The sequence below is a fragment of the Eptatretus burgeri genome, chromosome 12 (assembly GCF_056783735.1).
Source record: "Eptatretus burgeri isolate ZD-2024b chromosome 12, Ebu_testis_v1, whole genome shotgun sequence".
NCBI lineage: Eukaryota > Metazoa > Chordata > Myxini > Myxiniformes > Myxinidae > Eptatretus > Eptatretus burgeri.
The window spans coordinates 58,265,568-58,289,253 of NC_140972.1; the positions used below are offsets into that span (position 1 = coordinate 58,265,568).

The window sequence follows — 23,686 nt, forward strand, 5'->3', positions numbered from 1 at the left end:
AAAGAAAACTAATACTAAAAATATTTCATATATTAAAAGTAAAAATAACAGGGTTATACAAAAAGGTATATGTTCGGTGTGTGGTTCAAAAAAAAAATCAATTTATCTCCAAACACAAACTCGGAGGAGATATACAAAAGTTTTTTTATCAGGAAGTAAATTTACAACTACTGGAATACCAGGGGAATTACATCTACCAGGGTATTCTTTCTGTGGTCCAGGCACAGACTTGGATAAAAGATTAGATGCGGCAGACAATCCTAAATCATGGAGTAAGCCCATCAATAGGGTTGATGAAGTGTGCATGAGACACGATATTGATTTATGGGAATACCACAACTTTGGAAGAAAAGCATGAAGCCGATAGAGAAATGTTGTATAATTTGTCTCTGATACAAAATCCAACCTTGAGAGAAAAAGTTGATAGGTTCATCGTGAAGAAGATAATCAGTGCTGAATTGAAACTTGCACTTGGAAATTCAAAAAAACTTATAGGCTCTAATGATGTCATTAAGACTGAAGAGCAATTAGCTGATGAATTACATAAACCAATATTCACAAAGTTTCGTAGAAGGAAGGTTTATTCCAAGGAAATTGATTATATCTGATCCGCTGATTTGATTGAACTCAATAATGATAAGGGGTACAAGTATGCTTTAACCGTTATCAATTTGAGGATTAGATACGCATGGGATGTCCCTTTAAAAAACAAAACAGGTAATACTCTTATGTTAGCCTTTCAACAGATATTTAATAAAAGTAAGAGAAAACCTAAAAAATTGTGGACTGATGAGGGTAGAGAGTTTTATAACAAGACATTTATGAATTTTCTAAAAAATAACAGTATTACATTATACAGTACCTTTAATGAAGGGAAGGCCGTTGTTGTTGAACGTTTTAATCGTACCTTAAAAGAGAGACTATATAAAAAATTCACACAACTCGGTTCACAACAATGGTCATCTTTTATTCAGGATATTGTGGATAAGTATAATGACACGATTCACACGTCAACAAATATGAAACCATCAGAAACATTTACAAAATTAAAATATGAAAAAGAGAATAATGTCAGAAAACCTAAGTTCAAAGTTGGTGATATCATAAGAATATAGGTGGAAATCTCATTTTGAATTAGGTTATATTAAACGATGGATGAACGAACTTTTTAAAATTGTTTATGTAATAGATACAGTTCCTTGGATTTATAAGATATATGATTTAGAAGGGGAAGAGATTTTAGGGTCATTTTATTCACAGGAATTACAAAAGACAAAACTATGCAGATAATACCCATGGGAGCAATGGGTTGGTCCTTCACTCCCTCCTACTATACACCGTTGTGGATACTCGAGGACCAAGTCCGAGGTGTATAACAGTATATAATGTGTGTCAAGGGGGACGTTCTTAGATCTGTGAACCCCAAACACAGAATCCTCAACTGAATAGTCAAGGCTTAACTTTTGTTTGTTGGTGTGTGTGCGTGCGCGCGTGCGTGCGCGTGCGCGCAATGGGAGCAATGGGTTGGCGCTTCACTCCCTCCTACTATACACCGTTGTGGACACTCGAGGGCCAAGTCCGAGGTGTATAACAGTATATAATGTGTGTGAAGGGGGACATTCTTAGATCTGTGAACCCCAAACACAGAATCCTCAACTGAATAGTCAAGGCTTAACTTTTGTTTGTTGATGTGTGTGTGTGTCCCAACCCTCACATTCAAAATCTCAACCCCAACCCCCCAACCCTCGCCCAACACTGTCTTTTTCAAAATGAGACTTACACCTATTTATATATATATATATATATATATATATATATATATATATATATATATATATATATATATATATATATTTTTTACATTTTCTTTCTCTTCTTCCAATTCTGTCTTTTAAGGCTTTCAGGTTTGATGACGTAGAAAGGGGGAGTAAGAACTTTCTTGATAGGTTTAGATCCCAAAGAGTGGTAGCATTTCAAGTCTCCAAAATAAACCCAACTTTCCAAGTCTCCAAGGTATAACCACATTCCTGTTGAGTTTCCAAGATACGTATCACATTGTGAGTTATCAAGCCAGAACCCACATTTCAAGTCTCCAAAAATATAACCATCTATCCAAGACTCCAAGGTAGAATCACAATTTCCAGAAATATTGTGGGTTTCGGTGATAGATCTCACATAGTATAACTGTGGATCATCAAGGAAAACTCCATTTTTCCAATTTTTATGGGTTTCAGTGATAGATCTCACATAGTATAACTGTGGATCATCAAGGAAAACTCCATTTTTCAAAATGTCTGAAATTTGTGAGTCTCCAAGGTAAAACTTGTATTCTGGCTCATCAAGGTATAACTTGTTCAGGGGGTATTGTCTTGATAACTCGCAATGAGTACTATTGTTGCAAAACTCCTTTTCAGGATTTTGCTGGTCTCCAAGGTATAACTCTTTGGTTGGGTCATCAAGGACAAACTTGTTCTGTGGGTCTTGGTCGCTCATAAGGTCTTCAACCAAGCCAACAATTTCGCCCCAAGTTGTAGCAAAAGCAGTATTTTCATTTCGTATTTCAGATACAATTTCCTGTGAGAGAAAATAATAATGTATTAATTAAGTGATTTAATTATTAAATGAGTATGCTTCATTCAAACTTCGAAAATAGGAAAATAAAATCTTACCTCAACAGATAAGAGGTTTGAATCCAGTTCATCAACTTGAAGGTTTAGTTCCATGCAAGTCGTCAATCTCCAAGGAACCTCAAAGTCATCCCACTCAAGGCCTAGCTCGTTCTGTGGGTCTTGGTCGCTCACAAGGTCTTCAACCAAGCCAACAATTTCGCCCCAAGTTGTGGCAAAATCGGTATTTTCAGATACAACTTCCTGTGAGAGAAAATAATAATGTATTAATTAAGTTATTTAATTATTAAATGAGTCGATGCTTAAATCAAACTGAAAATAGGGAAATAAAATCTTACCTCAATGGATAAGAGGTTTGAATCCAGTTCATCAACTTGAAGGTTTAGTTCCATACAAATAGTCGATCTCCAGGCAAGCACACAGCACACCATTGCCAGCAAAAAAATGTTTAAAATGGAGCCTGGGCTTGAGGCTTTTATAGGGAAAGACTGGTGGGTGTGGTTTCCTTTGGAAATTCCCTGGGCAAGCCCAGGCAAGCCTTCGTTGGGAAATTTTTCAAAAGCATAACATTCTAGAATTTTCTAGTGATTTCTTTGTGAGTCAGAGATGAACTAGAAATGATGGAAGAGTAGGCAGGGCTTTGCAAAAGTGGGTGGGGCTTAAGAAAAGTGGGCGTGGTTTATGAAAATACCTCATGGAAAGTGGGCGGGGTTTAGGAAAAGTGGGCATGACGTATAAAATCTTATGAGAAGTGGGCGGGGCTTAGGGAAAAGTGGGTGGAGCTTATGAAAAGTAGGCGTGGCTTAAAAAATAACCGGTGGCTCAGGAGTCGGTCAAACAAGAGCATTAAGAGAAGTTTATCATTTCGTAATGGCACAAAAGGGGTATCTTAAAAAATATAAAGATTCAAATGTTTTGTTTTTAAATATTTTAGATGGGGATTATTGTGCAAAGAAAATTAAACTATTGAAGGAATTTGAGAATGAACAAATCTTTATAGGTTCAATGAGTGAGCTAAACAATATGCATTGGTTATTTGAAAAAGAGTGTCCCTCGGCTTACATGTTTCAGATATTTCTTTCGAATCACCTTTAACAAATCACATTACTACTTTACTACTTGAACAAATCTTTATCTTATTGCATTGGTTATTTAAAAAAAAAAAAAGTGTCCCTTGGTTAAAAGGGAAGACAAATAAATATACCTTGGGATAAAAAGGGGGTTTACTTTTTAGGGGAAAAAAAATGAATCGCTGAAAATCCCCCATTCATTTACATGGGGAAAAGTGAGCCAGAATCAATATATTCACCCTACATATATATATATCTATATATATATATATATATATATATATATATATATATATATATATATATATATATATATATATATATATATATATATATATACATATATATATATATACAGTGGTACCTCTACTTACGAATGTTTCAGGTTACAAAGCGCCTGAATGGGAAAATATTGCCTCTAGATACGAAGGCGTTTCAGGATACGAAGTCAAAAATACAGTACAGTACGCGCTGCTTTTCGCTGCTCCCAGAGTTTCCCGAATGTAAACAAACTTGTAGCTGCTCTGCCATTGGCTATCGCCTAAAATCTGCCTGGCAACCCTTTGCGTATGCGTGTATCCCAGCATGCTCTTCGTGTCCCCGTCCCGCTCTGTAAATATAGTTATACTGTATACAGTCTATGGTCCCGCTACGAAGTGCTCGGACAGTGTTACAGTAACTTTTATTCACAATGGACCCCAAGAAAGCAATGAAGAAAAGAAGAAGAAGAGTTTTTCTGGCCATACAAACAAAGCAAGAGATAATAGAAAGGTATGAAAAGGGGATGCGTTTGATTGATCTCTCAAAAGAATATCGCCGTAATATATCTACGATCGGCACGATAATAAAACAAAAGGAAGCCCTAAAAGCTACGGCTCCTTCCAAAGGTCTCTCTGTCATTTCCAAGAGGAGGTCGGCAGTGAACGATGAGATGGAGAGGTTGTTACTCGTGTGGATAAAGGAGAAAGAAATCACTGGTGACACAGTGACAGAGGCCATAATTTGCGCAAAGGCAACCGCCATCTTCACTGACCTCGTGAAGGAGGATACAGGCGAGGGAAATTCGGCGCAAGGACTACACCAGGAGTTTAAGGCATCGCGTGGGTGGTTCGAGAAGTTTAAAAGGAGGACTGGACTTCACTCTGTTCTTCGCCATGGCGAGGCATGTAGCGCCGACCACGAAGCGGAGGTGATGCAACGCACCGCGGTGCAGGAGGAGTTCAAAGAGGACGAGGAGGAGGAGGAGGAGGAGGAGGAGGAGGAGGCAGCCATTATTCCATCAGCCCAAATCAAAGACATTTTAGGAAAATTCCATGAAGTCTCGGAATTTGTTGAAAAGAATCACCCGGAAAAAGTGTTCACAAGTCGGGCTATCGCGCACTATGACGATGTCTGCCTCGCGCATTTCCGACGGATTGTTAAAAGCCGGCAAAAGCAGACGTCATTGGATCAATTCTTCACGAAACGCGAGGCAAAAAACACTGCTCATAAGGACCAGTAAACAAAGAGGCCAAAAAGTAACGAGAATAGCAGTTAAAAGGTAAATGAATATTTTTATTATTTCCTTTATTCTTTGTTTTTTACATTATGTGCCTCTCGTTTTATGTTTATTGTGCGGTAATCTAATTTTAACATGTATTTGTTTCATGTTCTGATGCATTTTTTTGATTTATTAAAAAAATGTCCGAATTTTGCGGGGCTTGGAACGGATGAGCGCATTTACATTCAAAAGGAGTCTCTACTTACGAAGGTTTCAGGTTACGAAACTACTCCCAGAACGAATTAAATTCGTAAGTAGAGGTACTACTGTATATATATATATATATATATATATATATATATATATATATATATATATATATATATATATATATATATATATATATATATATATATATATATATATATATATATATCGGGGCGTATTATGTGATACCGGTCGTCCATCCGTCCGTCTGTTCATGTCCGCACTCTAACTCCCAAAGTTTTCAACTTTCACGTTTCATATTTTGTACATAGGTACCGACTGTGGAGACGGTGTGTCGCGACATATGTTCGTCATCTAAAGTGGTTGTCATGGCAACCAGGATGCTGTTTTCCATGTAGTAGCACAATTCTGTATATACCTTCTTGTTCGGGCGTATATTGTGCTCACTTGAGCTCTTGTTTAGTTTTTAGTTTTTTTTTTTAACTTTAAATTGCTTGAGGTTTCCAACCCTCTTGTATGATCGTTTAAATTTTTTCAGATGCCATGACACCACAACGTGAGTTTTGTCGTATTTGCAAAGCTTGCAATGATTAACAGTGATGAACATGATTGCAATGTATAAAAGTGATGAACAAAGCTCTCAGTGATGAACACCCCAAACTATTGATTAATAGTGAGAAATGCTGATGTTGAGTTCGTACAGTAAACACCTGGATATTCTGCTTCAAGTTTATCAACATATATATTGTTATGTTTGTGGGGTCGATGGAGGAATTTCTTTGGAAAGATAGTATTGTTTTGAGTAGTTTGGTCCGTGGACGAGTAGGAGACATCTCAATGTAAATTAAGTGGGGAAACTGTGAGCTTAAGTGTCACGTGTCACCACCCGGGGGTGGTGCTGTGTTAATTCGGTAGAGTTTAATGCTAATTTCTCCAAGTATGTAATTGCCCCCTTTGACCTTTTCCTATGTTTTTGTATTTCAAGACCGGCGATAAAAAGGGATCATATCCGTAACACAACAACAACTGAGCTACACGTCCAAGCAGGCAGAAAACTCTGCCTCCAAAATGACAGCGAGCAAACAATGCCCCCGGAGTGGATAATTGATGGGCGTGACGTCAGAAAGGAGGAAAAAGGTTAGGTTCAGAGGGGAAATGAAGGACAGACAAACAGGAGGGAGTGAGGTTCATCGTCAGAACAGAAGGAGTGTGCAGGACAGAAGCGAGAGAGACAGGATTGGCAGCTGAAAGAGAAGGGCATTACAGCTGGCTTTCCCTTGACGCGGTGAAGCAGACAGCACGATTCTTGTGTTTATGCTGAGGCGAATTGGCTCTCGTGGTGAAGCAAGACGTTGGCTAGATTGTTGGGCTGGATTGTGTGAGACCAGCCTTGAAACCTCATGTTGTGCCATCGGGGAAAGAGACAGCACCATTTTGCAGAGCAGCAGCGTCGGTGAGGACGATCGACGAAAGAATCTGCATGGCGGTTTCTGAGCCTTGGCGTTGAGTGTTGTTGCCCGAGTTTCCTCTTGTACGTTTGCCTGCCCAGAGAGTGGCTGCGCACCATTTTGGGCGCATTTTCCCATGCAGGACGATGCAGCTCGACTCCAAAGCTCATAAAAGATCACTTCTGGACCCAAAGCCAAATGCCAGAATAAAGAAGGGATTTTAATTTATTTATTTGCCCCCTTGTCTGTGTGGAGGTGCCTCAAAATTACATTCAGTTTTACCTCACGTTCCGTCTCGGTATTATCCCGTTTTGAATTATTAGCATTGTAAATATTTGATTTATTTTCATTAAACCCCGTATTTATTTAAGTTGCTTGTGTCTGTCTATCTGTCGTGGGTTCGAAATAAACCCTCTTGTGCTGTGTTTCCATCTGCTCCGACATTGCCACCCCTGCCCCGCGCACGTCATAATCTCCGAGAATCTCGGCTGTAAGCCCCCAAGGGAAGCCGATTGGCTATCCGTCCAGGTAGGGGTAAACCTGTGGACACGACTATATATATATATATATATATATATATATATATATATATATATATATATATATATATATATTTGAAAGTGTGTCTGTTTGTCTGTGACCTAAGCACACGAAAAGTACTGGACTGATCCTCACCAAACTTCACATGCTGACAGAACATGTACCCAGGAGTGTCCCGATGTAAAATAATTGTACTTCCGACTTCCGGTTTCCGAATTGACGTCATCACCTGATTTCGTAACATTAATTTTTAAAGTTCAGCCGATTGACATGGGGCCAACGCCATGTACAATATATCTAACATATTATTTTAATTTTTTGTTTGTCTGTTTGTTTGTTTGTCTGCACGTGCTAATCTCCTGAAAGGTGAAAGATAGGAGCTAACCACTGAAACAAAAAATGTTGGGATGGGCCCCGAGAAGGTTATAGGCTATGTGGCAAGTCCCCTCGGCCGGGGGCGGGGGGGGCGGGAAGGGGGTGTGTTTCCCCCTCACCAACCCCCTTAGCCAATGGCTGCCATGGCCCAATAGGGAACCGATACTGTGCTCGCGTCAGACATATGTATAGAAGATTAAATTCATTCAAAAAGAACCCAGGCAGTGCCGGGTGCATTCACCTCAAATGTATATAAAATGTTTGAGGGGTAGATGGAGAAATTTCGTAGGAAAGATAGGATTGTGTGGAGTAGCGTGGTCTGTGGACATGTAGGATACATTTTGATGTAAATTAAGTAGGGAAACTGTGAGCTTAATTGTAACGTGTTTTCAGGATAATTTCTCTCAGTATGTGATTGTCCCCTTTGACCTTTTCCTATGTTTTTTGCATTTTAAGACCGGCAATTGAAAAGGAATCACGTCCTTGGAACAACAACAACCGAGCCGGACATTTCCAAGTAGGCGAAAACCCTGCCTTCAGGAATGACAACGAGCGTGACCACGCCTCTGGGGTGGATGATTGATGGGTGGTAGGTCAGAGAGGATAGGATTGAGTCAGGATCGCCTTCGGGACGCAAACGGGAGCGGGAAGGGAGGTCCTGTGAGGTACGCGCTTGGAGATGGAGGTCTGGTTTTTCTTGCTTCCCCTCGATACGGTGAAGAAGGCTGCACGATTCTAGTGTTCGTACTGAGGCAGATTTGCCCACGTGATGGAGCAAGACGCTAGCCATTGACTGTTCGGCTAGGTCGTGTGAGACCGCGCCTTAGAGCCTCGTGTTGTGCCATCGGGGAATAAGACGGCACCATTTTGCAGAGTAGTGGCGTTGGCAAGTGCGATCGTGAAAAGAATCTGCATGGCGATTTCTGAGCCCTGGTGTTTAATATCACCATCCGAACTACCTCCCGTACGCTTCCCGCCGGAAGAGCAGCTTGGCGCCATTTTGGGCGCATTTTCCCATGCAGGACGACGCGGTTTAACCCAAAAGCTCAAAAAAGATCACTTCTGGACCCAAAACGATCACTATATATAATATATAATCTGGATAATGGGAAGAAATTTAATGAGAAATGAGCCACGGATGTTGCATGTGGACGACGATCTTTATCGTGACAAGGTTTCGGCCAAATAAGCCTTCTTCAAATAAGCCCAAATACAGATATAAATGTATATATGTGCCCCCTTCAGCTCGGAGGGAAGACGAGCATTTATATATGTATTTGGGCTTATTTGAAGAAGGCTTATTTGGCCGAAACCTTGTCACTATAAAGATTTAACCACAAACAGACACAGACAGGACAGCAGCATCCAAGATGTCGTTGAAAGCCTGGATCTAAGTTTTGACCCTGGAAACCCATAATCCCGGCAGCTCCGACTCCTTATTCAGCACCTCGAGGGTCCCCAAAAGGATATCTAAAGTCTCCGCAAAGATGACTGCATCATCTGCGAAATCAAGGTCCGAGATCTTGACATTCCTAAACGATGCACCGCAGCTTGATATCTCCAACATCCTCCCAAGAATCCAGTCCATACAAGTGCTGAAAAGTGTGGGGGTCAGTACACACCCTGACGAACTCCAGGAACAACTGGAAACTAGAACGGGCACTCGGTAGAGCGCATACCTTCGCCGCCACAACTTTTTTCCGGGCACATTTGAAAAACGTCATTTTAAAACGTCCATGACGTCACAACCGTCAGTCCGATTGACGTAAAATTTGGTGTGTAACCTCCTTGAAGGCAGTCCAACAAAATGGAATGATAAACACTGAAAAATTAAAAAGTTGAAAAATGACGTCATCTTTTGACGTCATTTTGACGCACTTCCGGGGACGTCACGTCCAATCGGGGACAACCATTCTGAAATCTCGTATTTCACTGAACGTTTTAACGTTGGTTTCATGTCAATAGCTCTATTAGATCTGAAGCTATGCCTACAAGTATATTTTAACCTTGAGTGTGACCTTGACCTTGACCTTGACCATAGAGTTGATTGGCAAAACCTGTACATCAATAAACAGATATTTTGGTACTGATCCTAATGCCTGGATTTGGGAGACTTTGCTTTATAAATTATATAGATATTTGAGTGTAAAATATCAGGACATTTTAGCCACAATTGAAAAACGTCATGTTCAAACGTCAATGACATCATAACGGTCAGTCCGATCGAAGTCAAATTTGGTGTGTGACGTCCTTAAGGTAAGTCCTACAAAACGGTATGATCAAAAGTGATGAGATCGAAAATTGAAAATTTACGTCATCTTGTGACGTCATTTAGACGCACTTCCGATGACGTTACGTCAAATCCGACACTGCATATCCGAAAGGTATCTCGTCATGGAACAATATGGTGGTGCTTGCATGTCGATAGCTGTATTATGAAGGAAGTTATGCTCAAAAGTGTTTTTGACCTTTTCATGACCTTGACCTTTGACCGGATCGCTCCCAAAATCTAATCAAATCGTCCTTGGATACTCATGAATCATCCCACCAAATTTCATGCAATTCGGTTTAATACTTTCTGAGTTATGTGAATAACAAACAAACACACATATTCACAAATAAATAAATACACAGCGACTAAAACATAACCTTTCGCAGAATGCGAAGGCAATAAGTCAGAGATGGTACCACCACATTTCACAGCACTCTCAGTATCAGATTAGAGTTCAGACATCAGATCGATCAGTTTTGGTGACACCACACGAAGCCCAGGAATCCTCCAGAGGGCATCCCGATTCACTGAATCGAACGCTTTACAGAGATAAACATAGTCTGCAAGCAACCCCTGCCGAAACTCTCGTCTGCGTTCAGTGAGGACACGAAGAGCAAGGATACGGTCAATCGTTGACCTCTTTGGTGTAAAGCCTGACTGCTCTGGATGCTGGTGCTCAAGCAGATGGTGGCGAACCCTATCAAGAATTATCCGAGCAAAGACCTTGCCCGGCACTTAGAGCAGCGTCACCCCTCGGTAGTTGTTGCAGTCTTGGCGATCACCCTTCCCTTTCCAGAGAGGAACAACAAGGCTCCTCTTCCAATCAGTTCGGATGATGCCCGTGTTCCAGGCAGAGCACAGAACTGCATGCAACGACATGAGTGCAGCATTTCCACCAGCCTTGAGAAGTTCAGCATGGATGCCACAGATCCCTGGAGCTTTACCCCGTTTCAACCCGTTCACCACAGCCCATGTTTCCACAAGCGAAGGTGGACCACAGTTGATTGGAGGGTCAGCAACAGGGATTGTAACACCCTTGACGTCCAACTCGACAGCTGGTGGATCAGCCTGGTACAACCGCTCAAAGTAACCGGCCCAGCGGGCCTTCACTTCAGACTCCTCGTCAAGAGCCTACCACTCTCTGCTCTAACTGCAGTGCTCCGAGGGATGGGCTTGGATGAACGCAATGCGCGAATTCCCCTGTAAGCGGAACGAGAATCACCTGTCCACAGGTGATGCTTTACCCCTTCACAGATTCCTCGAACATAAGGCCTCCTTGTCCACCCTTAGTGCACGTACAGTTTTACGCCTCAGCTCCCTGAACAGCTCAGCTCTGCCATTCAGCCTGGCCCTGCGACTCTGGTCAATGGTATCCAGTGTCCCTTGAGAGACAAAATTCTTCTTTGCCCTGCGGTGTGTTCCAAGACATCCACCGGCAACATCAAGGACGGCGGTCTTGAAGGCACTCCACAACTCCTCAGGATCCACCAAAGCACCCAGACCCCCAAATGTCCACTCAGCCTGTTCGCAAACTCCTCAGCTACCCTGTCATCCTTGAGCTTGCCAACATCCAGCCAAGGCTGGGATGGTACCATTCTCCCAGATTTAAGGTGCAGCTTTAGAGTTGCTACAACAAGCCGGTGGTCAGTATTGAAGAACTGAGCACTCCTGTTGACCCTGCAGTTCAGGATCATCCTCCAGCGACCATCAACGCGGACATGGTCAATCTCCTTTTCCACACCGCCAGCGTTGGAATACCAAATCCAGCGATGAGCTTGTGGGCGCTGAAACCATGAGCCAGCCACTCTAAGTCCATGACTTCTTGCAAAGTCAAGGAACTTAGTGCTATTCCGGTTCATAGTTCCTGACCCCTGGGGACCAACACATATCTCATAACCATCCCTATCAGTGCCAGTCGATGCATTGAAATCCCCCAAGACTAGAAGTGTATCTCGTCTGGAGCACTGATCAACCACAGACTCGAGTGTGGCGTAGAATGCATCCTTCACGGTGAGATCATTCGCCTCAGTCGGAGCATAAACAGAGACCAGGGAAATGACATCTAAGGAGTGACGAATCCTTCGTCTCATAATACGCTCGTTGACCGGTGTTACCTCAATTATCATTGGGGTCAGCTTATTGGAAACAGCTACAGCAACTCCTTGAGTATGGTAACCATCAGAGTGACCAGACCAATAGTAGGTGTAACCACCCACCATTATCTCACCGCAATCCGGTCTCCGAGCCTCAGAGAGTGCTGCAATACCGATGTCCAAACGCTTGAGCTCAGATGATAACAGAGAGAGGCGATCATCCTCTCTTCGGGATAGGACATTCCAGGCACCCACCCGAAGGGACCGCCTCAGGTTAACCCAAGGAGACAGCCGTCTGGTGGATGACACCTCAGCACCACTTCGACACACTCTCCCGCAATCTGACCCAGGAATGTTACCCCGTGGTTTCCCTCCTATCATCAAATATGAGGGGGTCCCGAAGGCTTTGCCCCAATCCCATCATCCGGTGAGCTGCCCTGCGAAGGGAAGCTGCACAGGAGGTACTCCCACAGAGTAGGTTTTCACATTTTTTTGTTTTGCGGAATGAAGGGTTTTACAGTAGCCGGAGTGCAAATCCTGCCACCAACCTCCTAATAAAAAGTAACCCAACTGCAGGAGGACGTCCGCAGACACAGTTGGGCACTAGATATGGATGGCCGTTGGCTCACAAGGAGCTCCTCCGTCCATTAACACAACAGCCAGGTCCTATAGATCAGTTATATCGGTAAGTACGTGTTTCTAGTTAGGGTCCCGTCCCTCGTCTAATGGGAATTAATTGTACGTGCGCTGCGGAGTTATTTTATAGTTAGGATTTTACGTCCCAACCAACAACCCCCAACAACTCTCCGTTTTCGGCATTGTCTGTGCTCTTTGCTCACCGGCGAGTGAGCATGTGCGTGGGCAGAGTTTAACATGGGCATGGTGTCCCTCTTTGGCCAATCGGCAAGGAGCGGGCATCTCACCCACCCCGTCCCCCACTCAACACCATCGCCATTACCCATGTGGTCGGAGGTGAGGAGGTAGGCGGAGCTACAAACGCCTCTGATCGCGACTCCACTCAAAAGGGTGGGAGTTGCCCCACCTACCTTGGGCCTGTCCAATGGGAGACAGCCAGGGAATCGCGCGATGGGTCCGACCAATCAGGAGGCAAGTGTCCAGGAGAAGAAGCCCCTCCCTCCTAAAGAGGAAGAGTGTGGTGGTCGAGACCAGCGTAGAGAGACAGAGATCGTGGCGTTGCCAAGCAGCCTGTCATCGTGTGTGAGACATTTCTTGTGGGAAAGGACATTTCAATTCAGACATTTCCAACCTGGCATCCAAAGCCAGTGAGTGGTTGTCGACAAGAGTGCGTTTTTGAGGAATCGTGGATCGTGGCGATAGTGGTCGACCATCTCATCACGGGAGATCACCCCGTCTCGCCTCCTCTGGATTCGGCTACCCTGGTCCGTCCTTTGGCGACTGGTGCTCCGGGAAGGTGCGGACATCGAGCTGTGCGAACACTGCCAGGTAGCCAGCACGTTCTCTCCCCTCAGCTCGTCTTCCCTCCGAGCTGAAGGGGGCACTAAAAGACCCGACGGGGTCCATTTCTTTGGGTGTGTGTCTGAGTGTGGGCCCGTCTCCAAGTATAATTGTTAAGTGCTTCTTGTTGTACATTATTTCCATTTCTTATTCGGATAACTCTGCTCTTTGTGTGTTCCCTTCCCCCCACTGTAAATAAATCCCCTCTTGTTGAATGTCCCAGCTCGTCCTTGTCCTTTCTATCATTGGTTTGCCGCACTGCGAACGGGAATTAGGAGGCCTCATTGTTTCCGTAATCATGCAATTGGCCCAGCAGGATTCTGGTACTCTCTGCTCGGGGTACGACTCGGATCCGGCTCGGTAACGGCCCGGATCGCGCAGATCCTGCCGAGGGTGAATTTTCCCGGTAGTTTGGACGACGTGGGTATTTAGGTATAATGAAATTGGCAATTGACCCTATCCCACGTGGTCGACCTATTGGCGATCTTCGGTCCGATAAGGGACCCGTGACCTTTCGGATTTATCTGAAAGGTACGACCTAAATTCCGGTGTGTTCAGTGAAGCCGACTCGACTGCTCCCCCTAGTGGTCGTGCTCGCCACCGAGACCTGGCCCCACAACAATATATCTCTATGTTTAATTCTGAAGGGTTTTTAAGTGTAATTCTGCAGGGTTATTCCAATGAGTTTCGTTCATTTCTAGACTTTGCCAATTTCATATTAAAATGCCAAACTGATCCGCTTCCTTCTGACACCGGTGCAATTTTATATTTATTTTTATTGTTTTAAGTTGATTATTTCATGTACTTACAACTGCTAAGTTAAAGTTTTCTGTGAAAGACAATGATGACTGTCTCTTTTTTTCATTTTCAGTTGAACATCATTACCACCCTTCTGTGATCCTTTGATTTGTAGTTATTGTGGCATTATTATAATTTGTGTAATGGCTCATGATGGAGCTGATGGTGCCATTTCAAAATCCCATATGGAGCAATCACCATCTGCTGATTTTCTTTCTCATGGTCTTTGCAAGGGACTTGAAAATTGCTCATTGCTGGCTGCTTTGTGGGTGTAAACAGTTATTGCTCACCTCTTTGCCATATTTGTCTCTTCTTTGATTGGTAATAGGTTGTGGGATGATGAAGACCCCATCTAGTTCTAGTTTACCTTCCTTGGCACCTGCATCTTCAGAGGTCCACAGGGTGCCGACTGACACAAGACAAGCACCCCGAATGCAAGGCCATGACTCTGCACAATCTGCTCTTACACCAGTGCAACCTCCACGGGACGATAACCCGTTTGAAGAGTTTATGTGGATGGAGAATGAGGAAGAGTACAATGAACAGGTGATGTTTGTGTCTACCTTCGAGATTTCACTTCAGGGGTTGATCAGGCATGCAGGGAGTGTGCTTTTGCAACAAAAGGGGCCATCGATTAATATGTACACAAAGTGGGGGAGGGTGGGATGGGCATATGGGGAGATGGTGTTGGGGTGAGCGAGTGGGTGCAAAGTTGTGCCTTATTTGTATATACAATAAAGAGTTGATCCTAAAGTTCTACCAATCCAACCAGCACCATATCTCCATCTGAAGAACCCATGTTATGTGATGTATTGAAATCGTATAAACAATAGTCATATCAAACAAAAGGGTCTGATAGCACTCCATTGTGAAAGGTGGAAGGAGAAGAATCAAGGTACTTGTTAAAAGAATATTAGCAATAAATGAAGGAAGGGAAACTGGGACAGGGATACACTTGGGGAAGGTATGCATGAACAGCCCAAAACTACATACTGTAAGTGGCTGTGTGTGTCATTGTATGTGTGCAAGTCAGTCACTCAACCAAACTTTAACATAGCACTTGTATTGTGCCCCCAATTAATATTGTGCCCCCAATTGGCCTTAAGCACAGTTCAACAAAGTTGTCGAATGTAACCATAACATTCTTACATCTAATTTAGCCACAACTCGATTTTGTACCTTGAATATACTGAGGAACCCCGACATTCACGGATTTGACATTTGCAGACCCCGCATATTCGCAGTTTATAAAATGTGACCTGATTATACTTTCATGCTTCGTGTATTCGTTTTGTTTAAAAAAGAAAATTTAACACTGCAGGATTGATCTCCTACATCCACCACTGCTGATATTAATTCAGCCTGGGAATTCTTCCACAGAAACCTGCTCTCTCTCTTATGCACAGATTCATCCCACCTCTTCTTCAATTATCTTACCCACCCTCCCGCTCGTGGTACTCTGAATCCTATGATCACGCTGTTGCTTTAAAACAACTTGCATTCTCCTCCAGAAAGGCAAATCCAACCAAAGGCAACCTCATATCATTCCACAAAGCCCGTAACAAGTGTGTGTACTCTCAGGAGAGGCAGAAAACAACATCTGTCCGATCTCAAGAATGAGCTTTCAAACTTGTCTCCCTCCTCTAAAACCTGGTGACACCTTGTCAAGTCTGTCTCTGGTATATGCTCCCCTTCCATCCCTTCCCTCACTTCAAATGGCACCACATCCAACTCTGCTTGTGAGAAGGCTGAATTCCTCAGTTCTGTGTTTGCTTCCAAATCATATGTCCCAACACCCCCTCCTCTGTACCCATCCTTCCTAGTCATACCCAACAACTGCTGAATTCTGTCTTTTTCACCTGAAAAGGTGGAAAAATTTCTGGCAACCCTCGACTGTGACTCTGCAACTGGACTGGATGGAATCGGCTCATGTGTCCTAAAAACCTGCTGTGCTACTCTTGCACTTCCTCTCTCTCTGCCTTTTCACCATGTCATTTACCCGAGGTCATTCCTCTTCCATCTACTTGAAAATCAGTCAACATCACAGCATTACATAAAAAAGATCTAAAAACATAACATAGAAAGGTCCCTGAACTACAGACCAATTTGCTTACTTCCAATCATCAACAAAGTCATGGAATCCATAATCATAGTTGAAATAAAATCATTCCTTTTCTCCAACAGCCTCATCTCAGATCATCACTTCGGATTCAGACCTGGTCACTCTACCTTGGACATGCTGCTTCTACTCTCCCAACAATGGATGGAGCCCGGCAATATCAGACATGAGATCAAAGCCATCCATCTCTCTGGACATATCTCGAGCTTAAGATAGTCTGACATCCTGCCTTGCTCTCCAAACTCTTTGCCTCTGGAATCCAAGGCCAACTCCACACTTGGATTACTCACATCCTCCATGCTCGTAGTGTGGCTCTCAGTGGAACACTTTCACCTCTCCTTGCCAAGGCTGGAGTGCCCCAAGGCAGTGTTCTCGGCCCCATCTTATTCCTAATCTTCATCAATGATCTCTCCGAATCTCTGGAAAATCCTTTTGTTCTCTTTGCTGATGACTCCACACTCTGCTGTGACATCTCTCATCCTTCTGACAGACAGGCAGCAGCCTCTTTCCTCTCCTCAGACCTTGAAAAAAATCACAAACTGGTCAAATACTTGGAATATATATATATATATATATATATATATATATATATATATATATATATATATATATATATATATATATATATATATATATATATATATATATATATATATATATATATATATATATATATATACGTCTTTCAATCTGAGAAATCCCACACACTCACTCTCTCTTTCTGAAAGGGACCATACCACAAATCGTCGCATCTACTTTCTCACCAACCCTCTCAGAGTTTCAATCACTAAAACTCTTGGATCTCACTCTCAGCCATGATCCCTCTTGGGCAAGCCACATTTCAAAATTGGCCTCCAAAGCCAGATGCCAACTGGGCATCCTCCGTGTGGTGCCACTTAAGTGAGGTAAGGGGAGCATACACCAGAGACAGACTTAACAAGGCCTTACCAGGTTTTAGAGGAGGGAGACAAGTTTGAAAGCTCATTCTTGAGGTTGGACAGATGTTGTTTTCTCTCCTCCAGAGAGTAGACACACACTTGTTGCTGGCTTTGTGGAGTGATCTGAAGTTGCATTCGGTCGGATTTGCCTTCCAGTCGGAGAATGCAAGATGTTTTAAAGCAACTGCCTCACCACAGGATTCAGAGTACCAAGAGTGGGAGGATGGGTAAGATAAGTGAAGACAAAATGGGATGAATCTGTGCATAAGACAGAGCATGTTTCTGTGGAAGAATTCCCAGGTTGAATTGATATCTGTGGCGATGGATAAAGGAGACCAGTCCTGAAGTGTTTATAAAAATAAAAATCCACATTTTTCCCATTGAAACAATTCCCTGACATTCACGGATTCGACATTCGTAGCATTTTCTAGGAACGTATGTAACCCCCCCCCCCCTGCAAATGTCGAGGTCTCACATTAGTTACGTGAAAGTTATCTACACCGGCTCCGGAGTGTGAATTTGCTCACACCGCCTGTGGTTTGAGGTATACCACAAGTTTATTTCTTACCTTGAATGTACATTGTGTCCAGGTTAGGGATGATCAATCCTGTTTGATAACTTCTGTAGTCTCTTTACCATGTGTCTGTCTGCATCTGCATATTGCTGTCAAGGACCAAACCTTTCATATTTCTACTTCTGATAAAGGTGGTTTCTTTGTGTGTCAGACATCCTGATTGTTCACAATTAATCAATAGAAAAACATACCGACGTATTTCTCATGATATTATATTTGGATGTGGGAATATAACTTATTAGCCTCACATGTTTCCATCACAAAAAAGCTATTTTAGTAATGCTGTGTGTCAAGTCATTGAGTGAGTGAGTTCGCACTAGTTCTCATATCTACTGTAATCTATGGACCCCAGTGATGCTCTACATTGTCAAATTATGTCTTTTCTTATTTAAGTTTTGACTTGCTTGTGTATCGTGGGTTGAGAGACATAATGTTGTAACTGCATTTTTGGCGGGGTTGAATAAAATGTCTCATGTCTTTCAACACCATATTTCGCGGGTTGAGAGACATAATGTTGTAACTGAAAATTTCCCATTTTCTGAAAATCGCTAATGAAAGATAAATATGGTGTTGAAAGACATGAGAGCCATTTTATTTGGTTTCGCCAGAAATGCAGTTACAACATTATGTCTCTCAACCCGCAGTATGTACTTGCATCCACAAAAATATTTTCGTACTTGCACCTACTTTACTTTATCAATCCTTCTTAGAGCCTCTGGACTCTTTCATATTCTCCATCCACATCATCAGTATCACTGCATAATCAAACGGAAGAATCCTTTTTGGATTTGGAACATAACTGCAAACAGGATACTTTAATTTTTCAAGTCACCGAAACTGATGCTGCAATTGCCTATGACAAATGCCCGAGAACCTGATTCATGCAAAAAGTCATATTTGTACGCCTCCACAGCCATAGGCCGTAAGCGTGTTTTCGTGCTGTCTGTCCGTCCGTCTGTACATCTGTCCTTCGTCGTTTTTTGTTGTTGTTACTGCGATAACTTATGAACTACTGAAGGAGTTTCATAACCAAATTTATGAAATAAAATTTGACATAACCAACCTTGGTTCAAGTATGGACTGTATAACAAAGATTAACTGATATTTTGGGTTCAAAAGGTCAAAGGCCATTTGTAATTTACATGATTGTGCCATAACTTTTTACCACCTTAGAACTATATATATATATATATATATATATATATATATATATATATATATATATATATATATATATATATATATATATATATATACAGTGAGGAGAACAAGTATTTGATACACTGCCGATTTTGCAGGTTTTCCCACTTACAAAGCACGTAGAGGTCTGTAATTTTTATCATCGGTACACTTCAACTGTGAAAGACGGAATCCAAAACAAAAATCCTGAAAATCACATTGTATAATATTTAAATAATTAATTTGCATTTTATTGCATGAAATAAGTATTTGATACATCAGAAAAACAGAACTTAATATTTGGTACAGAAACCTTTGTTTGCAATTACAGAGATCAGACGTTTCCTGTCGTTCTTAACCAGGTTTGCACAGACTGCAGCAGGGATTTTGGCCCACTCCTCCATACAGATCTTCTCCAGATCCTTCAGGTTTCGGGGCTGTCGCTGGGCAACATAGACTTTCAGCTCCCTCCAAAGATTTTCTATTGGGTTCAGATCTGGAGACTGGCGAGGCCACTCCAGGACCTTGAGATGCTTCTTACGGAGCCACTCCTTAGTTGCCCTGGCTGTGTGTTTCGGGTCGTTGTCATGCTGGAAGACCCAGCCACGCCCCATCATCAATGCTCTTGTTGAGGGAAGGAGGTTGTTGGCCAAGATCTCGCGATACATGGCCCCATCCATCCTCCCCTCAATGCGGTGCAGTCGTTCTGTCCCCTTTGCAGAAAAGCATCCCCAAAGAATGATGTTTCCACCTCCATGCTTCATGGTTGGGATGGTGTTCTTGGGGTTGTACTCATCCTCCTTCTTCCTCCAAACACGGCGAGTGGAGTTTAAACCAAAAAGCTCTATTTTGGTCTCATCAGACCACATGACCTTCTCCCATTCCTCTTCTGGATCATCCAGATGGTCATTGCCAAACTTCAGACGGGCCTGGACATTGCTGGCTTGAGCAGAGGGACCTTGCGTGTGCTGCAGGATTTTAATCCATGACGGCGTAGTGTGTTACTTATGGTTTTCTTTGATACTGTGGTCCCAGCTCTCTTCAGGTCATTGACCAAGTCCTGCCGTGTAGTTCTGGGCTGATCCCTCACCTTTATCATGATTGTTGAGGCTCCACGAGGTGAGATCTTGCATAGAGCCCCAGACCGAGGGAGATTGACTGTTATCTTGAACTTCTTCCATTTTCTAATGATTGCGCCAACAGTTGTTGCCTTCTCACCAAGCTGCATGCCTAATGTCCTGTAGCCCATCCCAGCCTTGTGCAAGTCAACAATTTTGTCCCTGATATCCTTAGACAACTCTCTGGTCTTGCCCATTGTGGAGAGGTTGGAGTCTGATTGATTGAGTGTGGACAGCTGTCTTTTATGCTGATAATGAATTCAAACAGGTGCAGTTAATACAGGTAATGAGTGGAGAATGGGAGGGCTTCTTAAAGACAAAACTAACAGGTCTGTGAGAGCCGGAATTCTTACTGGTTGGTAGGTGATCAAATACTTATTTCATGCAATAAAATGCAAATTAATTATTTTAAAATCATTCAATGTGATTTTCAGGATTTTTTTTTTTAGAATCCATCTTTCACAGTTGAAGTGTACCTATGATAAAAATTACAGACCTCTACGTGCTTTGTAAGTGGAGAAACCTGCAAAATCGGCAGTGTATCAAATACTTGTTCTCCCCACTGTATACATACATATATATATATATATATATATATATATATATATATATATATATATATATATATATATATATATATTACAGTGTATTGAGGTGTAGAAAAAGACTCACTTGGAAAGCATTGTAGCTAACTTGGATATCCTGTAATCCATATTCAAAGTTAAAAAAAAAAAATTGTGTTTAAATTAGATATTGAAATGTTATAGTTAAATTGGACAAATCTGTTGAACCATGCCTAAGATAATTTGGGCCTTTGCAGCATTCCTCAAATCATGGGTGATGTGGGCAAACACCCAGGAATGGGCATGACTATCTGGAACATAATCCACATTCATGGTACAAATTCAACTTGTGAATAAATTAGACATTAAAACGTTATGGTTAAACTCGACAACTTTGCTGAACTGTGCCTAAATGCTACTCGTAGAATGATGTTAAAGTCGACCGCCATGGGGCACCATATATTAAAACATGTCTACATGCGGATTGCCGATGTATCTATCGTCAAACCACGGTGTCAGCAACAATATCAAGATACACCTGCACGAAGCCGCCATTGCCACATTGATAAGATTATTGTAGGCATGCTTCAAAATGACAAAACAGCATCACGTTGGCCATCCTGCTCCCAATATGTCCATAGTTTAGAGCTTCTGGAGCAGCTTTTCCACACATCACAAGCCAAGCCAAGATATAAGACTATACTTTTATTTGAATTCCAAAAGCAACTGAAGATGGTGCATGGGATTTAAACACAGGATCCCTGAATCGTGAGCCATGTATTCATCTGGGAATGTGTTGTCCCCCAATTCCAATGTGATGTGTACGTCACACAGGTGGAACGAGAGCTGTGCGAGGAAGAGTTCTTGGAGCGTTGCTTTCAAGAGATGCTGGATGAGGAGGAGCGTGAGTGGTTCATACCGGAACGAGACCTTCCTCTTCAACCTCTGTCTGACATGGAGCAGCAACTTGCTGGCCTGAACATGACAGAAGCCAATGGTTACGCCCACTCCTCGTTCTCCATACCAGTGGTAAGCATTGCCAATCCTTCGACTCCAAAGAGTCCCAGCTATAAACTTTCACGTCTACATTATGGTTCATTTATAACTTATTGCTTGACAGAAAATGTTCTTCTATCCATCCAATGTTTTTACATCTCGTGTTGCTCTTATTATGCATTTGTGATTTCGTATTTCTTTTATCATCCTATTTTTCAGGTTCAAAGCACATTGAATCCATATGCGAAGGAGTTCATTCCTGGTGTGAAGTACTAATCGATTGACATTGACTGTCTATTGTGAAGATTTTATGCCAGTAACACTATATGTATAGACAGATTGTTGTTTGCATACAGCTGCTTCGGTATTTGGAACCAGAGCAAAACTTTATTTGCCTATTTTTTTTCCTCTTCTCAAACGTCACAAAAATGGCTGCCTTTTTTGATTCGGATTTGATTTGTCCAATAGCATCGACCACAACACATTTCTGCACACACGCACACACACCTCATGTAAGCTTTTTCCTGCCTAAAGCACAGTATTGGATGTTAGTTGAAGTGCTGTCAGAGTTCCGCTGTCATAGGAAGTTAATTGGAACGGCTTTAACGTCGCATGGTACTATTAACATCTGTTCTCATTTTTTTTTTTAATCATGTAAAAAGAAAAAAGAAGAGAAAGGTAAATTAGATCATTACAGAAAATTATTTTGTAGTGGTAACTTTCTTTCATGCTAAAAATAATGTTTGTTGTGCTAACCTTTGGAGCCTGTTGCAGTTAAACCTGGTTTAATGTAGCACCGATCAGTATTTGTGTACCCTTGCTGTAACTGCTGAAACTGCAGGTCAAATTTGGAGAAAACAAAATGCCAGGATATGTGCATCGTTCTTTGCACTATCTGCAAACGGAATGTACAATTTAAATGTATTATTTTGAGCTAAGAAATAAAGTGGCAGCTTTTTGTACAGCAGTATTTCCTTGACTCCGACTGTTTTGACACTTGGAATTAAGCAGAGTCAACACTTTCCTCCGAAATGGTGAGTTTTTAAATGTCGAGGCAGTTGATGCTCCTTTTTTAGATGGGTAGTTATAATGCATTTTTCTTTTTCTTTTGGAGTACATTTCGACGAGGAGAGTCCAGTTTGGTATGCTGTATTCAAAGTGAATTTCAATGACCGGAGTTGTGATAAATATTATTTGGGGGTTAACATAACTTAACTAGACATTTGCCTTAGCTTTCCTTGTAAAAATATTGTAACTAATAAATGTTGGAAAGTGCATTGAAGTTCCTTGCAGTTTTTATATTCATATTTTTCTATTTTTTTATTTTATTTTTAAGTTTCATTACCCATAACTTACATTTTGGTGATGTGATTAGGTTTGCGGCTTGACTTATTTAACATCGTTGAATTATAACTATTGCTGTGAAAATAATTATAACCTTCTAAACTCTTCATCGTCTGGTTCCACACACCAACATCGGTTGGAGCTTCAATGATAATATTTAATTTTCCACCGTTGGCCTTTTTCACTGCTTGATGTCCGATAATGAAAATAGTATAAAAGCCATTTGTGTCTTTAAAACTAATTCAAAATATCTTCCATTTCTGCTTTGGTGGCTATCTATTTGTTATGTGGAGGGGTGAGAGGCTAAATCATGAAACAAAGTGAAGGGAGGATGATCGAAGAGAGAATGAAGCTGTAAGTAAGTGAGCAGTAAGGTGAGAAGGGACAGATATTTGGGAGGATAGAGGGGGTGGAGTATGAGAGGAGAGAGGAGAGAGGAGGGGGGCGG

General features: G+C 42.0%; 1 protein-coding gene across 3 annotated transcripts in view; it reads left to right on the top strand.

Moving 5' to 3' along the window:
• Nucleotides 1–22,864, top strand: part of LOC147015694 (polyadenylate-binding protein-interacting protein 2B-like) — a 65,187-nt gene extending 42,323 nt beyond the window's left edge. For all 3 annotated transcript variants that reach the window (XM_085848095.1, XM_085848096.1, XM_085848094.1), the window contains exons 2-4: nucleotides 14,736–14,953; nucleotides 21,733–21,927; nucleotides 22,114–22,864. In XM_085848095.1, the coding sequence (XP_085704221.1) occupies nucleotides 14,744–14,953; nucleotides 21,733–21,927; nucleotides 22,114–22,170 (462 nt within the window). In that variant the 5' untranslated portion in view covers nucleotides 14,736–14,743 and the 3' untranslated portion in view covers nucleotides 22,171–22,864. The remainder of the gene's footprint in view (nucleotides 1–14,735; nucleotides 14,954–21,732; nucleotides 21,928–22,113) is intronic.
• The last annotated feature ends 822 nt before the right edge of the window (nucleotides 22,865–23,686 follow it).